Source organism: Mobula hypostoma, chromosome 16 (assembly GCF_963921235.1).
Source record: "Mobula hypostoma chromosome 16, sMobHyp1.1, whole genome shotgun sequence".
In the NCBI taxonomy this organism is placed as follows: Eukaryota; Metazoa; Chordata; class Chondrichthyes; order Myliobatiformes; family Myliobatidae; genus Mobula; species Mobula hypostoma.
This window is the reverse complement of record NC_086112.1, coordinates 72,726,184-72,751,102: the sequence shown is the minus strand read 5'-3', so window position 1 is coordinate 72,751,102 and position 24,919 is coordinate 72,726,184. Positions and strand designations below refer to the sequence as shown.

General features: G+C 45.7%; 1 protein-coding gene across 4 annotated transcripts in view; it reads left to right on the top strand.

The window, feature by feature from the left end:
* Positions 1-24,042, top strand: part of adamts3 (ADAM metallopeptidase with thrombospondin type 1 motif, 3) — a 382,283-nt gene extending 358,241 nt beyond the window's left edge. For all 4 annotated transcript variants that reach the window (XM_063069111.1, XM_063069113.1, XM_063069112.1 and 1 more), the window contains 4 exons: positions 8,646-8,778; positions 13,904-14,111; positions 20,667-20,784; positions 21,187-24,042. In XM_063069111.1, coding sequence (XP_062925181.1) covers positions 8,646-8,778; positions 13,904-14,111; positions 20,667-20,784; positions 21,187-21,695 — 968 coding nt within the window. In that variant the 3' untranslated portion in view covers positions 21,696-24,042. The remainder of the gene's footprint in view (positions 1-8,645; positions 8,779-13,903; positions 14,112-20,666; positions 20,785-21,186) is intronic.
* Positions 24,043-24,919: the final 877 nt, after the last annotated feature.

Genomic DNA, 24,919 nt, shown 5'->3' with positions numbered 1-24,919 from the left:
AGGAGAAGACAGGAGGGGGAGGGATGGAGCCAAGAGCTGGACAGGTGATAGGCAAAAGGGATATGAGAGGATCATGGGACAGGAGGCCCCAGGGAGAAGGAAAGTGGGGGGAGCCCAGAGGATGGGCAAGGGGTATAGTCAGAGGGACAGAGGGAGAAAAAGGAGAGAGAGAGAAAGAATGTGTGTATATAAATAAATAACAGATGGGGTACGAGGAGGAGGTGGGGCATTAGCGGAAGTTAGAGAAGTCGATGTTCATGCCATCAGGTTGGAGGCTACCCAGACGGAATATAAGGTGTTGATCCTCCAACCTGAGTGTGGCTTCATCTTTACAGTAGAGGAGGCCGTGGATAGACATGTCAGAATGGGAATGGGACATGGAATTAAAATGTGTGGCCACTAGGAGATCCTGCTTTCTCTGGCAGACAGAGCGTAGGTGTTCAGCAAAACGATCTCCCAGTCTGCGTCGGATCTCGCCAATATATAGAAGGCCATATCGGGAGCACTGGACGCAGTATATCACCCCAGCCGACTCACGGGTGAAGTGTTGCCTCACCTGGAAGGACTGTTTGGGGCCCTGAATGGTGGTAAGGGAGGAAGTGTAAGGGCATGTGTAGCACTTGTTCCACTTACAAGGATAACTGCCGGGAGGGAGATCAGTGGGAAGGGATGGGGGGGACGAATGGGCAAGGGAGTTGCGTAGGGAGCGATCCCTGCGGAAAGCAGGGAGGGGGAGGGAAAGATGTGCTTAGTGGTGGGATCCTGTTGGAGGTGACGGAAGTTACGGAGAATAATATGTTGGACCCGGAGGCTAGCGGGGTGGTAGGTGAGGACAAGGGGAACTCTATTCCTAGTGGGGTGGCGGGAGGATGGAGTGAGAGCAGATGTGCGTGAAATGGGAGAGATGCATTTGAGAGCAGAGTTGATGGTGGAGGAAGGGAAGCCCCTTTCTTTAAAAAAGGAGGACATCTCCTTCGTACTGGAATGAAAAGCGGAGGGTAAGAATGTCCTCATATAGCGTTCGATGGAGCAGCGCGGTTGTCCAAGTTAAGGTGTCACAGATCCTAGGCAAGTCAGTAAATTGGATACAAATTTGGCTTGGTCATAGAAGTTGAGGGGTGGTAATGGAGGGTTGGTTTTGCTATTGGAAGCCTGTTACCAGTGATAAGACTTTGTCTTTTTGTTATTTCTGGATTATAGGAATGATGTGTTTACACTAGAGAGAGGTCTGAGGAGATTCACCAGGACAATACCTTCATCGCTAAAGAGAGAAAAAAAAATTGGCTGGGATTGTTTCCCTTGTAGTAAAGAAAGCTAAGAATGATCTAACAGAGGTTATAATTTATAATTGGTGTAGACAGTGTAGATAATCAGAATCCTTTTCATATGGTAGGTGTATCAAGATTTTAAATCTGCCTAAAGCATTGTTGAGGATCCCTATCACCCAACCCACAATCTCCTTGACTCACTACCATCAGGAAGGAGGTACAGGAGTATCAGGACTAGGACTGCCAGACTAAGGAACAACTTCTTCCCTCAGGCTGTGAGACTAATGAATACCCTGCCACCACCGGGGTCTCGTCACCAGGACTGCGAGCTGTTTACTGTTTGCTGTATTGTTTACCTGTGCTGTACACTCCATGCATTTTGAATTATATTTTGTTAACTTACTTATAGTAATATTTTGGTTTATGTTCTGTGTGTGATATTCGCTTTGTGGTGCACGTGGTCCAGAGGAACATTTTTATTATTTGGTTGTACATGTGTACAGCCCGATGACAATAAAGTTGAATTTGATCTTCTATCATAGTATAATAGAATTTTATATGAAGATTAAAATTAATTCAAATCAATCAAACATTATGGTCTCAAAACTGAATAAGCTAGGAGGTATGAGATGTGAGTTACTACGGTAATGGCTGACATTTAAATAATTTAAAAGTTCACAATAAATGCTGTGTATTTCTGTGGGAAAAGTGGTGCATTGTGGTCTGGTCTCCCAAACATGTTCATATGTAGAGGCTGTAGATTAAATGGGGAGAGCCTATGCAGAACGAATGCTACAGAATAAGAAAATATATTATACTTTATGTTCATTTGTGTGGGGCAGGACACAGATAAAAGCTCCCTGGGAATCATGAAAAATGTGTCCAGAGTGAATAAAGTGCCGAATGAACATAATAAACCAGAAATCTGTAGACTTGAAAATAATTCCCCATTCCCATAAGTTCAGGTGATCATTCCAGGAATGAAGGGGCAGCTTTGGGCCTATAGGAAAAGGAAAGGTACGTCGCATCCGGAGTTTCTCCAGTTAGTCGACTATTTCCCTCCACGCCTCTCTGATGTAGCAGTGGTTTGCCATTGCCTTCTGCTGGGCGAGTTTCCAATGAGATCACCAGCTCGAAACCCAGCACGGATGGAAAGCGTGTTAGCAGCCGGCTGGATTCGAACATGGGACCTTTTGTCCCAAAGTCTGGCACTGATGCCACTACACCACCAGCCGGGTCCTTTGGGCCTGTATTCACTGGAATTCAGAAGAATGTGTGGTGATCTCATTGAAACCTACTGATTGTTGAAAGGACTGGATGGGGTGAATGTGGAGAGGATGTTTCCTTTGGTGGAGGAATCCAGAACTAGAGGGCACAGCCTCAAAATTGAGGGGCGACCCTTTAGAACAGAAATAAGGAGGAATATTTTTAGCCAGAGAGTGGTGAATCTGTGGAATGCTCTGCCACAGACTGTGGTGGAAACCAAGTCTGTAGGTATATTTAAGGCAGAAGTTGATCATTTCCTGATGGGTCAGGACATCAATGGATATGGCGAGACGGCATGTGTACGGGGTTGAGTGGGATCCGGGATCAGCCATGATGGAATGGCAGAGCAGACTCAATGGGCTGAATGGCCTAATCCTGCTCCAATGTCTTACGGTCTAAGTCCTGATGATTGATGTCATGTTTTGAACAAGGAGGCAATGAAGATGCACAATTTGTTATCTTATTAAGTTCCAAAGTTTCTATGCTGGTTCCCAGAGAATGAAAGTTCGCAAATATAATCTCATTCTTTTTGCAAAGTAAGGGGTAAAAAGGCAGGAACTACAGACCAGTTAATATTACCAGAGAAAATGCTATAATCTATTTCTAGCAAACTGCTAACAGGGCACTAAGAAAAGTCTGTGTGGATTTCTGAAAGTGAAATCATATACTTCAAAACCTGTTAGAACATTTTAAAGTTGTTGCAATGAGAATGGAGAAAGCAGAACCAGTAGTTTTCAAAATGGTACTTCATAAGAGGTAATTAAACAAAATGATAACGTGGGATTGGAGAGAATTAAAATGGAGTAGGAATAAATGTTATTTTTAGGTTTTCGGCCCATTGGATGCCAAAGGGATCGGTGTTGGGATCTCAGTGTCAACATGTTATGTCAATTATTTGAACGTGAGGATCAAATGTAATGTATCCAAGTTTGTTGATAGTACAGAGTGACAGAATGTGTAGTGAGAGTGCAGAGAGTGTCAGATGAATAAGGTCATGTCAAATGGATGGGCAAGGACATGGTAGATAGAATATAATGTTATTTTTAAATGGGCGAGAGATCGTGGCATTTAGAGAATGTAAATTTCCTCATTGGAAGCTAATGTGCAGGTACCACAAGCAATGGAGATGCACAGGGCTAGAAGAGTGTGAGTGAGTCATCCTTGCTGACATTGCAGCTGGAAAATTGTATATAGGTCTCATCTCCCTGCCTAGGGTAATAGAAAAGATGCAGACAAAGTTCACCAGATTATATGTGGGATGGGGGAGATATCTCATGGGAAAATGTTAAGCCTATGGCATCTTTACTTTAGTGGGAGTAGAAAAACATTGAAATACACCATTTTTCTGGGGCTTGACAACGTTTATGCTCAGGTAATGTTTCTGGCTTAGTTGTATGAACAATGGATTAAGGTCTCAAATTAATGTGCTGGCTATTTGGAGTAAAATGAGAATAAATTTCTTAAATCAGTGAATATCGGATCTTGGGAATAATTAATCCAAGAATGGTGTAGAAACATAGACATGAGTGTGTTCAAAATAGAGATTAAGTGGTTTCTGGATGTTGAGATCATTTAGGGCTCAGTTCTAAAATAAAGAAATAATATGTGCTTATCAGTAAAAGTAAACATTGAAGATGCAGACTGGCTTTAAATACTACTTAGGGAAAGAAACCTACCATCTTTACCTAGTCTGGACTCTGTACGATTCCATTCCCACCCTAACAGAGTTGACATATCTGCAGTGGGTTGAAAACCTATTCCATGTATCACATTGAGTGTGTCAAAATACTCCCCAGTGGTCCTGAGCTCTAGCTCACGGCCAGTGATGTTGTGGGGATGGAACTGGACTCTCTGACGGTGGTGTCTGAAAAGAGGATGCTGTCCAAGTTGCATGCCATCTTGGACAATGTCTCCCATCCACTACATAATGTACTGGGTGGGCACAGGAGAACATTCAGCCAGAGACTCATTCCACCGAGATGCAACACTGAGCATCATAGGAAGTCATTCCTGCCTGTGGCCATCAAACTTTACAACTCCTCCCTTGGAGCCAATAGGCTGGTCCTGGACTTATTTCCTGGCATAATTTACATATTACTATTTAATTATTATGGTTTTATTACTATTTATTTATTTATGGTGCAACTGTAACGAAAACCAATTTCCCCCGGGATCAATAAAGTATGACTATGACTATGAATATTAAATGCTGGATTTTCAATGATGTCCTTGTCCTGAAATAAAGGAAAGTTACGTCACATCTGGAGTTTCTCCGATTAGCGGACGATTTCCCTTCACACCTCTCGGACATAGTGGGGAACCATGTACGAGGCAAGTTACAGCAGTGGTTTGCCATTGTCCTCTGCCAGGTGAGTTTCCAAGGAGATTACCAGCTCGTAACCCAGCACAGATGGAAAGTGTGTAGGGGAGCCGGCTGGATTCGAACTTGGGACATTTCATCCCAAAGTCCAACACTGATGCCACTACGCCACCAGCCGGGTCTTTGTCCTGAAATAGATTAAATAAAAGGATAAGATGGATAGATAAATGAGAGAAAATATGCAGATGCTGGAAATCCAAGCAACACACACAAAATGCTGGAGGAACTCTGCAAGCCAGGCAGCGTCTATGGAAAAGATTTAATGTTTTGGGCCAAGACCCTTCAGCACGATTGGAGAATAAAACATGAGGAGTCAGAATAAGAAGGTGGGGGGAGGGAAGGAAGAAACACAAGGTGATCGGGGGAGGGAGAGGGGTGAAGGAAAGAGCTGGGAAGTTGATTGGTGAAAGAGATAAAGGGCTGGGGAAGGGAGAATCTGACAGAGAGGACAGAACTCATGGAAGAAAGGGATGGGGAAGGAGCACCAGAGGGAGATGATGGGCAGGCAAGGGGATAAGATGAGAGAGGTATGGAAAAGGGTGGGGGCATTTCTCAAGAAATCGATGTTCATGCCATCATGGCTACCCAGACAGAATATAAGTGTTGCTGCTCCAGCCACAGTGTGGCCTCAGAACGACAGTGGAGGAGACCATGGATGGACATATGGGAATGGGAATGCGAAGTGGAATGAAAATGGGTTGGCACTGGGAGATCCCACTTGTTCTGGTGGATGGAGCATAGGTGCTCAGTGAAGCGGTCTCCCAGTCCACATGGGGTCCAGCAGTGTACACGAGGCCACACCAGGAGCACCGGACACAGTATATCACCCCAACAGACTCACAGGTGAAGTGTCGCATCACCTGGAAGGACTGTTTAGGGCCCTGGATGGTAGTGAGGGAGGAGATGTAGCACTTGTTCTGCTTGCAAGGAAAAGTGTCAGGAGAGAGATCAGTGGGGAGGGATGAATGGACAAGGGAGTCACGTAGGGAGTGATCCCTGTGGAGAGCAGAAAGTGTGTGTTTGGTGGAATCCCGTTGAGATGATGGAAGTTATAGAGAATTATGTGCTGGACAGAGAGGCTAATGGGCTGGTAGGTGAGGACAAGAGGAACCCTATCCCTGTTGGGATGGCAGGAAGATGGGGTGAAGGCAGAAGTGCACAAAATGGAAGAGATGCAGTTGAGAACAGCATTGATAGTGGAGGAAGGGAAGCCCCTCTCTGAAGAAGGAGGACATCGCTTTCATTCTGGAATGAAAAGCCTCATCCTGAGAGCAGTTGCGGTGGAGACATAGTCATAGTCATACTTTATTGATCCCGGGGAAAATTGGTTTTCGTTACAGTTGCACCATATATAATAAATAGTAATAAAACCGTAAATAGTTAAATGGTAATATGTAAATTATGCCAGGAAATAAGTCCATGACCAGCCTATTGGCTTAGGGTGTCTGACCCTCCAAGGGAGGAGTTGTAAAGTTTGATGGCCACAGGCAGGAGTGACTTCCTATGATGCTCTGCGCTGCATCTCGGTGGAATGAGTCTCTGGCTGAATGTACTCCTGTGCCCACCCAGTACATTATGTAGTGGATGGGAGACATTGACCAAGATGGCATGTAACTTGGACAGCATCCTCTTTTCAGACACCACCATCAGAGAGTCCAGTTCCATCCCCACAACATCACTGGCCTTACGAATGAGTTTGTTGATTCTGTTGGTGTCTGCTACCCTCAGCCTGCTGCCCCAGCACTCGAGCAAACATTATCGCACTGGCCACCACAGACTCGTAGAACATCCTCAGCATCGTCTGGCAGATGTTAAAGGACCTCAGTCCCTCAGGAAATAGAGACGGCTCTGACCCTTCTTGTAGACAGCCTCAGTGTTCTTTGACCAGTCCAGTTTATTGTCAATTCGTATCCCCAGGTATTTGTAATCCTCCACCATGTCCACACTGACCCCCTGGATGGAAACAGGGGTCACCAGTACCTTAGCTCTCCTCAGGTCTACCACCAGCTCCTTAGTCTTTTTCACATTAAGCTGCAGATAATTCTGCTCACACCATGTGACAAAGTTTCCTACCATAGCCCTGTACTCAGCCTCATCTCCCTTGCTGATGCATCCAACTATGGCAGAGTCATCAGAAAACTTCTGAAGATGACAAGACTCTGTGCAGTAGTTGAAGTCCAAGGTGTAAATGGTGAAGAGAAAGGGAGACAAGACAGTCCTCTGTGGAGCCCCAGTGCTGATGATCACTCTGTCGGACACACAGTGTTGCAAGCACATGTACTGTGGTCTGCCAGTCAGGTAGTCAAGAATCCATGACACCAGGAAAGCATCCACCTGCATTGCTGTCAGCTTCTCCCCCAGGAGAGCAGGGTGGATGGTGTTGAACGCACTGGAGAAGTCAAAAAACAGGACCCTCACAGTGCTCGCTGGCTTGTCCAGGTGGGCGTAGACACGGTTCAGCAGGTAGACGATGGCATCCTCAACTCCTAGTCGGGGCTGGTAGGCAAACTGAAGATGGAGGAATTTAGAGAATGGATGGCGTTTTTCAATAACAGGGTGGGAAAAGGTATTGTCCAGATAGCTGTGAGAGTCCATGCATTTATAATAGACATCAGTAGATAAGCTGTCTCCAGAGATAGAGACAGGGAGATTGAGAAGAGGGAGGGAGGTGTTGGAAATGGACCAGCTAAATTGAGGGTGGTTACAAGGAACAGGGTGGGAAGATATATAGATCGATACTTTATTGATCCTGAAGGAAATGACAGTGTCCCAGTAGCATTACAAGCCCACAGATATACAATATTAGGAGAAAAATAAGAGAGGATTAAAAAAAAGTTACCTCAAACAGTCTAATAGGAGGGGTCATCACTTTCCCAGCTATAGGTTGACTCACTTTAGAAGTTTTTTGAAAAAAATACAAAATGTGTTTATGAGGACAGTGTATTTGATGTTGTTGGTTTTGTTAAGGTCCAGCTTGTAAAGTTGGTCCATAAGATAGATAGATACTTTATTGATCCCAAAGGAAATTACAGTCTCACAGTAGCATTACAAGTGCACAGATATAAATATTAGAAGGGAAGTAGAAAGAATAAAAAATAAGTTACCACGAACAGGAGGGGGTCATCATTTCCCCGGCTATAGCCCAATGGCCGAGGGTAAGGATGACCTCATATCGCGCTCTTTGGAGCAGCACAGTTGTCTTAGTCTATCACGAAAAGTGCTCCTCTGTTCAGCCAAGGTGATATGCAGAGGGTAAGAAACATTGTTTAAAATTGCCAGGATTTTCTGTGGGGTCCTTTGTTCTGCCACAGCCTCCAGTGTGTCCAGTTTGGCTCCTTTATCAGAGCCGGCCTTTCCAATTATTGACCCTGTTGGCATCACCCATGTTGATGCCATTGCCCCAGCACAACACCACATAGAAGATTGTACCAGCAACAACAGACTGTTAGAACATGTGAATGAGAGGCCTGCATACTCCAAAGGACCTCAGTCTCCTCAGGAAGTCGAGGCGACTCTGGCCCTTATTGTACACAGACTCTGTGTTGGTGCTTCACTCGAGTCTGTTGTCCAGGTGCACCCCCAGGCACTTGTAGGTCCTCAGCATCAATGGTAACAGGAATGGGAATGTGTGTGGGATACAGTAAATAGCATTAGAAAGCTGTTTATATATGCATAATACTATAGTTCAAGTTGTGTTTGCCATAGATGAATAACTCAGGTTTTGTTATTAGGTTTTCAATATACAAAATATGGATGCCGCAGGAAAGCTGATAATAAAATGGTTCACCGCAGCCACTGTTCTGCAGACAAAAAGCCAAAAGCTATCCGCAGAATGTGTAACCTACAGCAATGTAAGCTGCCTATGTAAGTAACATGTGCTTTGATGAGATGTGTTGCTGCTCCCTGTCTTCCCTTACTAAAAAAAATGATTTTCTAGGAATCTAAACAGTGACGTTACCACTGAGCAGTAGATGATATTAGAATTAGCCAGTGAAATGAGTTTCTTCTTGCTCATAATGACTCTGGATGACAAGAGTTCTCTTCATCACTATCAGCATCAGTGATAATGATGATTTATTTTGCTTTAGCAACCATCACAAATTCCACTTCAAAAAAACTTTTAAAACAGCAAAACTTCCAGCAGCTTACCAAACCAAATCGAAGTAGTACTGCTTGAGGAAAGTTGGGCATAAATCAAAGGATTGCAAAGCATCTCAAGTTTATGGAAGGTAGGTGGAATGTCAGCCAGAGTTGTTTTAGAATAGTCAAACTGGGTGTAACAAAATGCTTAAAGGGTTTTGGGAAATGGGTTGAAGCATTTATAAATTCAGTCAAGTTTATAGGGGTGGAAATGGTTGGTACTAACTACAGTAAGTGACAGAAATGTGAGATCTGAAACTTAGCAAAGGGATCATACACTGTATACGGCACCAAGGTAATGAACATCATGATACAGGGATTCTGCAGGTGCTGGAAATCCATGGCAACTGCTGGGGGAGCTCAGCAGGTCAGACAGCATTGATGAATCACTTGACGTTTCGAGCCAAGACCGTTCATCGGGACTGGAAAGGACAGGGGAAGAAGCCAAAATATGAAGTGGGGGGAGGGGAAGGAGGACAGGTTAGAGGTAATAGGTGGAAAAGGTAAAGAGCTGGAGAAGGAGGAATCTATTAGGAGAGGAGAGTGGATCATAGGAGAAAGGGAAGGAGGAGGGATACCAGAGGGAGGTGATAGGCAGGTGTAAAGAAGAGAAGGGGTAAGAGGAGAGATGGAATGGGGAATGGAAAAAAGAGAAAAGGGGAGCGGGGAAAAATCACTAGGTTAGAGAAATTGATAATCATGCTGTCTGATTGAAGGCTGCCCAGACAGAATATGCAATGTTGCTCCTCCAACCTGAGAGTGTGCTCATCATGGCTGTAGAGGAGGCCATGCAACAAAATATCAGGATGTGAATGGGCAATGGAATTAAAATGGTTGCCCACTGGGAAATCTTGCATAAGTGAGCAGATGTGCAGGTGTACCTAATAAAGTGGCCACCACATGTAAGTTGCAATCAGTCTGAATCTAAAAGCACAGCTTTACAAACAGTATTGTTTACAGGATACAGGTAGTGGGTCCACAGCAGGGAGCTGGCTGGTAAGAGATATAGTTTGCAAAGAGAAGTGACCATGAGCTGTTCTCATATGTATTGGTCAAATATTAGACAATAGAGTTATCTTCATTGATCTGCATCAAACCAGGCAGTTATGGGCTAAGTTATTTGCATCATTGTAAACAAGTTCAAGGAAGCTTGCAAACCAGACTGATACTATCCCTTAGCACACCAAACATGGTCAATATTTGAATACTCAAAGAGTCAGCCATCATCACACTAACCCTAGGTATTTGGCTTTCTGTCCTCAAAAGTAGCTTTTGTACCATCTGTATGAATTAGTTTGTCCCATCAAATAAATTGGAACCTCCAGAGATAGCTTATCAATTACAATGTGTTCCATTGTAAATATGTACCTCAAAGGAACCGTTTGTCAGACATAAAATGTAAGTAAATATTCTCATTGTAACTATGGAAGTATATTCAATCACCCGCTGTATCTTTGATCTTAAGGGCATAAGAATGTGATGTACTTTGAGTTTGGGAGACTTTTGCTAGAATATGTCTATCTTGATGGTCTGCAAGCTTCCTTGAACTCAGTCACAGTTGTGCGAAAACTTAGCCAGCGTTGCCTGGTTTGATGCAAACCAATTAACATAACCCCATTGTCTTATGTTCTGGTAATGCAGACCAAAGCATCTCATGGACCCTTCACTTTTCAAACTATATCTCTTAGTAGCCAGCTCCCTGCGGTGGGCTAGCTGCCTGAGCTCCATAGACAGAACTGTTTATTTGCAAAGGTGTTCTTGAATTCTAAACTGATTACTCCTTGCACTTAAATTGAGAACAGAAGACTGGTTCTCATTTGAATTACCATCTGGCATATTCACATAATTCCATTAAGTACTCAATAATCCCTAACAGCCTTATTCCACTCACCTAATGGAACAATTTTAAACAAATTGATACTTTTGCTTAACCCGCAGTTACTTACAGAAAATTAGAAATATTTGTTGGCTTCATGACAATTTTCTCTTGGACTCTATAACAGATTATGGTTCTGGAAGACGTGATGCTTATTTAATTAATTTTTATTTTGAGATACAGCGCGGAATCTGACTTCCGACCCTTGAAGCTGTGACACCCTAGCATCCCTCAATTTAACCCCAGCTAATCATGGAACCAATTAACCTACTAACCGTTGTGTCTTTGGACAGTGCGAAGAAACCAGAATACCTGGGGGTGGGGGGGGAACATGTTTTCCACTGGGGTGGGGTGGTTGGGTGGTTGACATACAACCACTGTTGGAATTGAACTCTGACGGACTGTTACAGAGTCGTACTAACCACTTTGCTAAGGTGGCGCCCACATCTTCTGCTCTTCATCCAAGTGCAACACTTACAAAAGTGTGCAGTCCTTATAAAAGGTGTGTGTGAGTAGAATGTAGATAGTGTGAAGTTTAGTACTTAAAACACTTGCAGCAGTGCAGTCAGAAAAGAATGCAGTGTGTTTGGGTCCATAGCATTTAATCTGTATCAACATAAAGTATCTCCTGTGCCTGGGTTGTGTACTTAAAAGAACAAGAACACTTCAACCTTGACTTGTGTTGCACATTTAAAGTTAAACAAGCTTCTTTATGAATATGTAGCTAATACATTTATAAACCAGTATGTGAAGTATTGCAAACAATCCAGTCATTTCTTTCAAATATGGAGCAATGCAGAGGAATTCAGAGGACGAAGCAGTAACTGTGGAGTGAAATTCGGTATTCAGCAATGAGAGGGAACTGGATGATGGTGAGGACAATATGAGTGAGGTTGATGTTCTGGGGTATGTTGATATTAACGGAGAGGAGGTGTTGGGAGTTGTTCAAATACATTAGGACAGATAAGTCCCCGGGGCCTGACGGAATATTCCCCAGGCTGCTCCACGAGGCAAGGGAAGAGATTGCTGAGCCTCTGGCTAGGATCTTTATGTCCTCGTTGTCCACAGGAATGGTACCAGAGGATTGGAGGAAGGCGAATGTTGTTCCCTTGTTCAAAAAAGGTAGTAGGGATAGTCCGGGTAATTATAGACGAGTGAGCCTTACGTCTGTGGTGGAAAAGCTGTTGGAAAAGATTCTTGGAGATAGGATCTATGGGCATTTAGAGAATCATGGTCTGATCAGGGAACAGTCAGCATGGCTTTGTGAAGGGCAGATCGTGTCTAACAAGCCTGACAGAGTTCTTTAAGGAGGTGACCAGGCATATAGATGAGGGTAGTGCAGTGGATCTACATGTATTTTAGTAAGGCATTTGACAAGGTTCCACACGGTAGGCTTATTCAGAAAGTCAGAAGTCATGGGATCCAGGGAAGTTTGGCCAGGTGGATTCAGAATTGGCTTGCCTGCAGAAAGCAGAGGGTCATGGTGGAGGGAGAACATTTGGATTGGAGGGTTGTGACTAGTGGTGTCCCACAAGGATCGGTTCTGGGACCTCTACTTTTCATGATTTTTATTAACGACCTGGATGTGGGGGGTAGAAGGGTGGGTTGGCAAGTTTGCAGACGACACAAAGGTTGGTGGTGTTGTGGATAGTGTAGAGGATTGTCGAAGATTGCAGAGAGACATTGATAGGATACAGAAGTGGGCTGAGAAGTGGCAGATGGAGTTCAACCCAGAAAAATGTAAGGTGCTACACTTTGGAAGGACAAACTCCAAGGCAAAGTACAAAGTAAATGGCAGGATACTTGGTAGTGTGGAGGAGCAGAGGGATCTCGGGGTACATGTCTACAGTTCCCTGAAAGTTGCCTCACAGGTGGATAGGGTAGTTAAGAAAGCTTATGGAGTGTTAGCTTTCATAAGTCGAGGGATAGAGTTTAAGAGTCGCGATGTAATGATGCAGCTCTATAAGACTCTGGTTAGGCCACACTTGGAGTACTGTGTCCAGTTCTGGTCGCCTCACTATAGGAAGGATGTGGAAGCACTGGAAAGGGGAGATTTACCAGGATGCTGCCTGGTTTAGAGAGTATGCGTTATGATCAGAGATTAAGGGAGCTAGGGCTTTACTCTCTGGATAGAAGGAGGACGAGAGGAGACATGATAGAGGTATACAAGATATTAAGAGGAATAGATAGAGTGGACAGCCAGCACCTCTTCCCCAGGGCACCACTGCTCAATACAAGAGGACATGGCTTTAAGGTAAGGGGTGGGAAGTTCAAGGGGGATATTAGAGGAAGGTTTTTCACTCTGAGAGTGGTTGGTGCGTGGAATACACTACCTGAGTCAGTGGTGGAGGCAGATACACTAGTGAAATTTAAGAGACTACTAGACAGGTATATGGCGGAAATTAAGATGGGGGGTTATATGGGAGGCAGGGTTTAAGGGTCAGCACAACATTGTGGGCCGAAGGGCCTGTACTGTGCTGTACTATTCTATGTTCTATGTTCTGTTGAAATTGATGATCAACATTTTGGGTTGAGACCTCTCATCAAGACCCCTGGTCAGAGAGCAGAAAGCAAGAGAGATCTTGGGGGGCTAGTGGCAAATTGAGAAGGTCTCACAGAACTCCTGTTGAAGACAGTGGCATGGCGTCAAGGTAGGCATACCTCAAAAGACAGCAGAATGGAGACTCGAGAGACTTGAGGTGCTGGACATTTGAAGCAACAAACGTTGTCCACAATGTTCTTGATTCCAAACATCAATAGTCCATTTCTGTCCATAGATACTGCCTGAACCATTGAGATCTTCCAGTGGTTTGTGTGTTCCTTGTCTCTTGTGTCTTCACTTCTTTCAGGTTATTTCAGATTGAAAGCTCTCAGTAATCTGAGTAATGTGTGGTTAGTGTCTTTGTTTAATGAAAGGTATTCAATCCACAGATGATGCCATGGATCTCTGCTAATAAAATTCATCTTGTCCAGGTGGCGAGCAGAGGAATGGGAACACTGTACTAAATCCTGTGGCGGCTCCGGTTACCAGATCCGCACTGTCCGCTGCGTGCAGCTGATGGTTGATGGAAAGAACCGTTCAGTCCACAGTAAATACTGCGCTGGTGAACGGCCAGAGACTCGTCGTGCCTGCAATCGGAAGCCCTGCCCTGCACAATGGAAGATAGGCCCTTGGTCAGAGGTCAGTGAGGGTCAGCTTCCATAACTATGAAACACACAGCCTTACTGCATGTCGTGAGCCATCCTTTTCAAAGCAATGCCACAAGTGAGTGAAATTGTTAACTAAAAAGTACTAGTGCAACATGGCTCAGCTTTGAGTTTTCCCCAGCTTATCAGGAAATCATACAGGTAAAAATTACAACGGGAACAAAAATTTGAGAACACCTGATTTTGTCATGGTTCCGTTTGGCTGTTCCCCTTTAACGCTCCTTTCTCCCTGATTATGCCCTAATTTCAGTCATTAGATTTCCAATTGCTGCTAGTTTACTTAATTACGGTACACCTGGTTTGCATCAGAGACTGAAAGAGGCACAATGGCGTCACTACCACAGGTCGCCAGTTTGTTGATCTATTCTCATGTGTTACTTTGTTCTCTTGTCCGATTAGAACCATTAGTTCTAAGTTCCAAGTTCAGCTCTAGTTTCAAGATAGTCCCTGTAAATCCCGTCTCCTTGTCAAGATTCCTCGGATTTGTTGTTCTACGTCCACGTCTATGCCAGCATCCCCAACTCAGTCGACGTGCCGGTGTCCTGCATTTGGGTTCTCCTCAGTCGCCCCGTGCAACAGAACGAACTGGCCAACATGAACCCAGCAGACACGAATCCTCTGCAACAAGCCCTCGCCAGCCAGGGCTCCCTACTGGGCTTGCACGACCAGCTGCTCCGGGAAGTCATGGAAAACTTCCGTTGCCTGTCAGTAGACGTAAGAAAGGTCAGTGAACAGGTCGACTGAGTAAACACCCATCTTACCCCGTCGACTCCGGGAACTCCGTCTGACCAGCCCGGACAGTGTGTGGTGGTGATGCCCGAGGCGTCAACAACACGTCGGCCAAGGGAGCCGCGCGTCCCTGAACCAGAACCCTGCGCCGGAGATCTGGGGAAGTGCCGGGCTTTTCTGATACAATGCTCCCTGGTGTTCGAGCAGCAGCCATCCACGTACGCCACGGACAGGACTAAAATAGCTTACATTATGGGGTTGTTACGAGGAAATGCCTTAGCGTGGGCCACCGTGATCTGAAATAATCAGCCAGAGACCTGCTCTTCCTTCCCCACCTTCATCTCAGAAATAAGGAAGATTTTTGACCATCCCGTCTGCGGTAAAGATGCCACTAAGTGGCTACTCACCCTCTATCAAGGCTCACGTAGTGTTGCAGAATACTCCGTGGAGTTCCGGACGCTAGCAGCCGACGTGGGCTGGAATGATGAGGCACTCCAGCAGGTATTCCGGCAAGGCCTCTGCGACAAGGTAAAGGACGAGTTGGCAGCTAGGGATGACACTAACAGCCTGGATTCATTGATCTCCCTCGCCACCAGGCTGAACAACGGACTCTGAGATCGACAGAGGGAGAGAACCGGTCGTCCTTTGGCCACCCCACGGTATGCTTTACCATCTACTCCTAGCCCTAACCCCTCTCCTCCTCCCACTCCTAGAATAGCATCCGGCCCGGCCTGGCCGTTTCCACCACCCGGGAGAGGAACCAGTGCAGCTGGGACGGAGCCGTCTATCTCCATCAGAGCGACTCCGGAGATTAAGAGCAGGGGATTGTTTCTATTGCTGTCAGTCTGGCTATTTTCATGCTACCTGTTCCCTCCGGCCAAAAGGGAGGGCTCACCAGTAGAAAGGGGGACCCTGGTGAGTCAGACCACATTCCCTTCTGTCCCCCAATCCCGGATGCAAATCCAAGCCACTGTAAGCTACAGCCAACAGTCCCTGTCTTTGTCTGCCTTGATGGACTCCGGTGCTGAGGGGAATCTGTTGGATGAAGATATAGCTTCCCAGGCCGGAATTCCTCGGGAGCCGTTGACTACCCCTCTGGTAGCCCGGGCACTGGACGGAAGACTTCTGGCCTGAGTCTCTCACTGTACCCCACCACTGTCTTTGGTTCCATCTAGGAACCATCGGGAACAGGTACAATTTAACTTAATTTCCTCCCCTCAAGCCCCTATAGTTCTTGGGTACCCCTGGTTATGCCACCATAACCCTTGCATTGATTGGTCCAGCGGGAGGATAGCCAGCTGGAGTCCGTTTTGTCACGCCACTTGTCTACAGTTGGCCCTTTCCCCTGTAAAAACCAGCACGACCTCATCTGCCATTGAACCCTCTGACTTGACCAGGGTTCCAGCAGAGTACCACGACCTGGGACAAGTGTTTAGTAAGCAACAGGCCCTTTCTCTGCCTCCAGACCGACCGTACGATTGTGCTATTGACCTTCTCCCCGGAGCTCCTCTGCCCACCAGTCAGCTGTATAACTTGTCCCAGCCAGAGGGGGAAGCAATGGGGGGTTACATCAGTGAATCTCTCGCGGTGGGTATCATCCGACCCTCATCCTCCCCGGTGGGCGCGGGGTTCTTTGTGGGGAAGAAGGATGGTTCCCTATGTCCCTGCATCAACTACCGAGGCCTAAATCATATAACCATAAAGAACAAGTACCCACTGCCTCTGATAAGTTCTGTGTTTGAACCACTTCACGGAGTCACCATCTTCTCGAAGTTGGACCTACAAAGCGCCTACCATCTGGTCCGAATAAGGGAGGGGGATGAGTGGACGACGGCATTCAATACCCCTTTAGGCCACTTCGAGTACTTGGTCATGCCTTTGGCCTCACCAATGCCCCTGCAGTCTTTCAAGCCTTGATTAACGATGTACTAAGAGACTTTATTAACCGCTTTGTGTTTGTCTATCTGGATGACATCCTAATCTTTTCCAGCACACCCCAGCAACACGTTCTTCATGTCCGTCAAGTCCTGCAGAGACTGGGGGAGAATAAGTTATTCATAAAGGCAGAGAAGTGCGAATTCCACGTCCCCTCGGTCAGCTTCCTAGGTTATATCATCGAGAGCGGACAGCGAGAAGATCCGGGCTGTGATGGAGTGGCCCAAACCCACGGACCGCAAGCAACTCCAACGGTTCCTGGGGTTTGCGAACTTCTGTCGCCGGTTCATCAGAAACTTCAGTCAGGTGACGGCTCCTCTGACCCGACTTACCTCACCCGCCACACCTTTCCTTTGGAACTCCGAGGTGGACTCAGCATTCGCGGAACTAAAGAGGCGTTTCACGTCTGCTCCCGTTCTGATTCAACCGGACCCCTCCTGTCAATTCATTGTGGAGGTTGACGCCTCCAACTCCGGGGTGGGAGCGGTACTGTCCCGACGTTCGGGCCCGGATCGGGAACTACATCCCTGTGCCGCCTTCTCTCGCCGACTGTCTCCCACTGAATGAAATTATGACGTGGGGAACCGGGAGCTACTGGCGGTCAAACTGGCGTTGGAAGAATGGAGACACTGGTTGGAGGGGGCGGAACACCCGTTCATCGTCTGGACAGACCAGAAGAACCTTGAATATATCCAGACCGCCAAACGCCTGAATTTCCACCAGGCCCATTGGGCATTATTTTTTGGCTGATTCAGGTTTACCCTCACCTTTTATCCGGGGATCCAAGAACGGGAAGCCCGATGCTCCCTCCCGCCAATATGTTTCCGAGGAGGACCATCCCAACCCCAAGGCCATCCTTCCACCATCCTGTGTGGTGGCTGCCTTCAACTGGGAGATCGAGTCCATAGTCAAAGAGGCCCAATGGACTCAACCTGACCCAGGCAATGGACCCCCCAATCGCCTCTTTGTGCCTGATTCTGTTCGATCGCAGGTTCTCCAGTGCGGGCGCACTTCTCGTTTTGCCTGCCATCCGGGATCGATTGGTCTCTGACCCTTCTGGTGGCCCTCTATGGACGCTCACACCCGTTCCAATGTCTCTGCATGTTCCGTCTGCGCCCGTGGAAAACCTCCCATCGGCCACCTGCGGGATTGCTTCATCCCCTGCCTGTCCCTGGTCGTCCCTGGTCACACATCACTCTGGATTTCGTCACCAGTCTACCCCCTTCACGTGGAAACACTGCCGTACTCACTGTCGTGGGCCATTTCTCCAAGTCGGTGCATTTTGTAGCCCTCCCTAAACTCCCTTCTGCGCAAGAGACTGCAGACCTTCTCGTCACCCACGTTTTCCGACTTCACGGAATTCCTTCAAGTATTGTCTCCGACCGGGGACCTCAATTCATTTTGCAAGTTTGGAGATCTTTTTCTCGAGCCCTTGGTGCCTCAGTTAGCCTATCGTCCGGTTTTCACCCACAGACAAACGGGCAAATGGAACGAGTCAACCAGGAGTTGGAGGCGGCGTTACGTTGTATAACAGCCAACAACCCGTCTACCTGGAGCAACCGGCTCGCATGGGTAGAATACGCCCACAACTCTCTGGTCAGCACCGCGACCGGAAGATCTCCTTTTGAATGCTCTCTGGGTTATCAACCCCGCTGTTTCCCGCCCAGGAAGAAGAGATTGCGTTGCTGTCAGTCCAGGCCCAAATACACAGGTGCCGAAAAATCTGGGAAGACACACGCACAGCCCTGCTTCGCTCAGCCAACCGTAACCAGAAAATTGCTGACCGCCATCGTACCCCTGCTTCTGAGTATCGACCTGGGCAGATGGTGTGGCTCTCGTCTAGAGACATTCTTCTCAAGAACCAGCCCAAGAAGCTTGCGCCGCCCCACCCCCGCTTCCTGGGACCTTTCGAGGCTGAGAGCATTATCAACCCCACGGCAATCCGGCTCAAACTACCTACGTCTATGCAGATCCATTCTATATTTCACATCTCCCAGTTAAAACCAGTTTCTGTCAGTCCCTTGTGCCCTCCGACTGAAACCCCTCCATCCCCCCGGATCATCGATGACAATCCGGCATACACCGTCCGGCACTTATTGGATGTCCGCCATCGGGGCAGGGGTCTCCAGTACCTGGTCGACTGGGAGGGGTACAGCCCGGAAGAACGTTCCTGGATTCCCCGCTCCTTCATCCTGAACCCTTCTCTCATTCAGGATTTCCATCAGGACCATCCAGACAAGCCTGGGGGAGCGCCTGGAGGCTCCCGTTGAGGGAGGGATACTGTCATGTTTCCGTTTGGCTGTTCCCCTTTAACACTCTGTTCTCCCTGAATATGCTATAATTTCAGTCATGAGATTTCCAATTGCTGCTAGTTTACTTAAGATTCAAAAAAAAATTCAAAAAACTTTATTGTCATTCTAACCGTACATCAGCTCTGCAGGGCAGAATGAGACAGTGTTTTCCAGGAGCAGTGCAATCATAACATAACAAACGTAACACTAAATAATAAAGGTAACAATAAATAGTAAAACACAACAGCCAGTTAAAATCAAGTTATAAGTGTCCAGTGCAAGTTAAATGTGTCCGAGGCAGAGTCAGGTGGAGCAGCTATTTAGCAGTCTGACTGCCTGTGGGAGGAAGCTGTTTAGTAGCCTTGTGGTTTTAGTTTTGATGCTCCTGTAACACTTGCCTGATGGCAGAAGAACAAACAGTTCATGGAGAGGGTGTGAGGGGTCTTTAATGATGTATCGTGTCTTCTGGAGGCATCGACTCTGAAAGAGGTCTTGGACAGAGGTAGGGAGACACCAATAACCTTCTCTGCTCCCCTAACCACCCTCTGCAAGGCTTTTTTCACCCTCTACAATACAGCTGGTTAATACAGTACACCTGGTTAATACAATACACCTGGTTAATACAGTACACCTGGTTAATACAATACACCTGGTTAATACAGTACACCTGGTTAATACAATACACCTGGTTAATACAGTACACCTGGTTAATACAGTACACCTGGTTTGCATCAGAGACTGTGAAAGAGGTACGATGGCATCACTATCACAGGTTGCCAGTTTGTTGGTCTATTCTCTGGTGAGACTTCGTTCTCTTGTCTGATTAGAACCATTAGTTTTAAGTTCCAAGTTCTACAAAAGTTTGTAGTTTCTAGTTTCAAGATAGTCCCTGTAAATCCTGTCTCCTTGTCAAGATTTCTTCGGTTTGCTGTTTTACGTTCACGTCTACGCCAGCATCCCCAACTCAGTCGATGTGCCGGTGTTCTTTTAATCCTGTGCAGCGGCCTCCTCCCACCACCCCCACCATACCAGATGGTGATGCAGCCTGTCAGAATGCTCTCCACAGCTGCATCGATATGTTGGAACCAGGTTAGATCCTCAGAGATACTGACACCTAGGGAACTTGAAACTGCTCATTTTCTCTGCTTCTGACCCCTCTATAAGGATTGGTGTGTGTTCCCTCAGCTTGCCCTTTCTGAAGTCCACAATCAGTTCTTTGGTCTTACTGACATTGAATGCAAGGTTGTTGCTGCAGCACCACTCAACTAGCTGGTATATCTTGCTCCCATATGCCCTCTCGTCTCCTTCTGAGGGTCTACCAACAATACTATGTATGGCTACTTATTTGTCATTTGGATGCAGTATTGACGGTCCCTGTTTAGCATTGTTTGATATGGAGCTGTCACTGTTATATAGGTGAGTGCAGATTTGTCACACAAAATATCACTGGCAGGTTGGAATGTAACAGACTGACTGCATTGTGACATGGGAACCATATTGTCACTGTACGATCTTGGGAAAGTGCTCCATCAAAAACGTGTGCCCGATTTCTTTCTGTTTTTATTTTTATGTAGTGTTCTGTCACATGTGGTGAAGGAATTGAGCAAAGACAAGTCACATGTCGTCCAAGTAATCTGTGTGATGGGGAGAAGCCAGAAGCGACGAAGGTCTGCAGCCCTCCTCCCTGTGTTGGTATGTAGCTATGATGATAGACATTCGTAAGGTATGAGGATGTAGGATCCTCTAAAAGATCAGAAATTAAAGACGTTCCTCAACAACGCATGAATCTTGTAAATTATATATGCACTACAAAAAGACTTTAACTAGCACATAATTTCCTGAGGCTGTATGACTTTCAACAAAAACAGCTTCCTTCTCATCTTTAGTTCCCATATTCTCTCCCCCGCCCAACTAGAGCTTCATCCTCACTTCTTCCTCCAACTCCATCTTTCCCCTCATTCCCTTCTTCCCTCATCTACCCCTCCCAGATCCCTCCTAGCTCTCTCCGAAATGTTAAAAAGAATACAATCTAGGATTATCTTTCTCTCGCTCTGCTGTTTCTATTAATGACAGTAAATTTTATTGATTTTGTAGATGAGCCCTGTCTGAAAGACAAGTCCATATTCTGCCAAATGGAAGTGCTTGCTCGGTATTGCTCCATCCCAGGCTACAATAAACTCTGTTGTGAATCGTGTAGCAAGCGCAGCAGTACCCTGGCTCCCCCTTTCTTCACTGGCACTGCTGAATTAGAGGACCTGGTGGCTGGTGCAGACCACAGAACCAATGTAGAGATGGCACCAACACAACAGATGGACACCACCCTCAGGAGCAGAGTCCCACACAGCAACAAGCCAGTCAAAGCAAGGAACACACAGCCCAGTGCAATAAGCACAGCTCGTGGCAAAACAAAAGCTGCTGTTTTCTCTCAAACAAGCCCCGCTTCTCTTGACAGCAGGCCTTCCAGGTTTGTAGCTTCACTGCATTCACTCCAGAGCAAACCTCGTCATTCCACGAACAGCTCCACCGTGACCCAAGCGTCGTACAGTGGAACAATGACTACGGACAGCCATACCACGTTACAGACTCCTGTGGTAAATACATGAAGGGTGCTTCCTTCGTGCATCAGACATTCCCGGGAGAAAGTGAATTACCATTCTTCAAATTGTACATATCATGATACATAAATAATTAAAAAGGATTTTGGGCAACTTCAGTGAACTTAAACTGAGAGGTTTGTGAAGTGCTGGCACTTTAACCTTTTCAACTGTTTGAGCAACCTTCAGTTTATTTGGGATAACAAAGGCACGAAAGATCTTTCAAATGTGAAGGAAACTACCAGGTCTGACAGTTGTTATCTTTGCAAATAATTATGAAATCATGTTGCATTTCAGCTGACATTTAAAAAATCAAAGCCAGGCTTTCGAAGAAATGATATCATTAAAGTTTTGGAGATGCATTTATAAGAAAATGTTCTGCAGTCTGGTCAGCCACATTTGTCAGTGGAATGGATATAATTTTAGTTATTTTCAGCTGCTCTGTAAATATTGTACTGTATTTGCAAAAGTTAACATTAGGGTTTAGGGCAAAATTAGTTTGCCCTATTCAGTGTTTACCAATGTTACATAACTATGTCTAAATATTGGTGTATTCTTGATATTCAAAACTGTCCAAATACAGTCAGGAATAAAGAGTGAAATAGATGGGTAAGAATTATTGGTGGTCCCATTATCAGGTTAACTTAATACATGTATTTACCAGTACCCACGGTCTACAAAGCTGCGAAGAACGAAGCTGGTTATATAAAGCCCACTGGAAATAAGTGGTGCAGGTTTTCATTCCAATCTGAATGCCAGCGATATGCTATTCCTTCAATATGCTGTGCCTTCCCAGAATATTCTGTTCTTGTTACACATTTCATGAGTAAGATTCAAATACATCAATCAAACATCCTGTTAGGAATGTTGAGCATACAATACATTGTTCTTCATTTCTGGGCTTCAGCTGCCTCTATCATCTGAACTGGCTCTTCGTCAACTGTCCCGTTTGCTGATAGCAACAGTGACTATATCTGTAAAACAAAGTGTTCTGATCCGTTCAGTCGTACACTAGTGTGCGTTCATGCTTGAGAAATTTGGCCATCCGACTAAAACATTCTTACATGTGTGTTGACAGAAGCAGCAACTACACCAGCTGTCATCTCCCCCCGCCATTAAAAACCAACAAGGCCCCTCTCTACCAACTCCGAGTCCTAATCAATTTGCACAGGATATAATGTAAAATCCAATGCAAATATAGTGATTTAATCTCACAGAAAAAAATGCTGTTAGTGTGCCTTATACAGTAAAGTTTGGACATTCCGATTGACCAACTGACAAGCATTGATCAAACTTTAAAAATGGTGTGTAGCTAATATTTTATTTGTAGAATACAGCACAGAATCTGCCCTTCCAAACTTTCAAAGCATGCAGCCAGCAACCCACTGATTTAACCCTAGCCTAATCACAGAACAATTAACCTACGAACCAGTACATCCTTGGACTGTGGGAGGAAGCCCACGCATTCTATCGGGAGGATGTACAAACCTCTTACAGAGAATGCTGGGATTGAACTCTGTACTCTGACCCCAAGCCATCATAGCACCGCACTAACCGCTACACTACTGTGGTGCCCATAATGGGGAAAGAGAGAATGGCTGAACCAGTTTGAAATTGGGCCTAGTATTCCATTTCATAATCAAAATGGTATAGTTAGGATGTAACTGGAGGCACATAGTGGAAGACCATGAAACAAAATACATTTATTGCAACTTCTACATTATTACAACACTACATCAAAACTCTAGTGACAATGGCAGTAAATACAGCGGTTCCTAAACGCCTCCATTGGACTACATGTTCTTTCTCCAGGGTTACCCGGGCACTCTCATACCCCCCAGAAAATTGCCAGGCAGTCAGCCTGAACGGAGCCCTTCACTAACACGGGAGATCCTGCGGATGCTGGAAACCAAAGCAACACACACAAAATGCTGGAAAGACTCAGGAGGTCAGGCAGCATCTGGGGGAAGTTGACATTTTGGGTGGAGATGAAGGGTCTCAGTTCCTGAGTCCCTCCAGCATTTTGTGTGTGGAGCCCTCAACTGCCTGCTACCAGGAACCCCTTGCCAGTAAATCAGATACTTCAGTCAACCTAGTGCCTTTGAGGAATTGCTGCTGTCAATCTACAAGGCTAGTGAAGATGAATGAAATTAGTGCTTTGTAAAATGACAACTCCTGGGCCCTCAGACATTTGCATAGAATGTAAGAATATCCTTCAAGCCATAAAGGAAACTAAAATGAATTAATTGTTCAATTTTGCTTTTTTTTGTACAATAATGTAGATTTCTGTTTTACTCTAGTGTACACTACTGATGCTGTTTGTAATATTGGAGAGCACATAGCAATAAATATAAGCCCTGAGTTTAAAGGCTTAGACTCTATTTGAATTTGCAGCATTCCTATTGTTTATTTTCCTGCTTCATCTTCTTCCTTGATCTGTCAAGTGGATATATTATTGAAAGCATCTCAACAAGTCCATTCGATTATGTTGTTTATACACTAAAATTGCTGTATAGAATGTAGCATTCCATTTGAAAGTTGAACTCTCCTCATTTATATTTTGTACCTTCTGCCTCTGTTCAGCCTTTGTGATAGTGGTGTTCAGTTCTCTGCCAACAGTAACTCATTCCTGCAGATTGAATGCCACTCTGCATCACTTAGCTCAGACATTAAAGAAGGAATAGAACCTATAGCCCTAAGCATGCACTGGTGTCCCAAAACCAATTCAACATTTGGCCTCCATTTTCCTACTTGATTCCCACAATCCTCTGTTCTAAAGATTCAAACTGATGAATATCCTCAACTCTTTTTTTGACAAAACTATAGAAGTTTATTTACAACACAAGGTACAGACATTCAATATTTACAAGACAGTAAGTATACTCAAATTACTCTATGGTTACTACCGTCTATGAAACAGTCTATACCCTGCAGGGGTACTGCTCACGGAAATCCCCCAATGTGCCCACTGTGACCACGTGCCCCGTCTCCAAGGACAGCCGGGCACTGACATACCCTCGGAAAAGGGGCAGGCAGTCGGCCCAGGCAGCACCATCCACCTTCCGCTGCCTGGACTCGTGAATGGCAGCCAGGCCCTGGACCAAGCCCACCAGGAGATCCCCCTCTTACCACGCCCTCTTCCGAACTGGGTGCCGATAGACGAGGAGTGCGGGACTGAAGTGCAGCCAGAATCGCAGCAGCAGCTCTCTGAGGAACTGAAAGAGTGGCTGCAA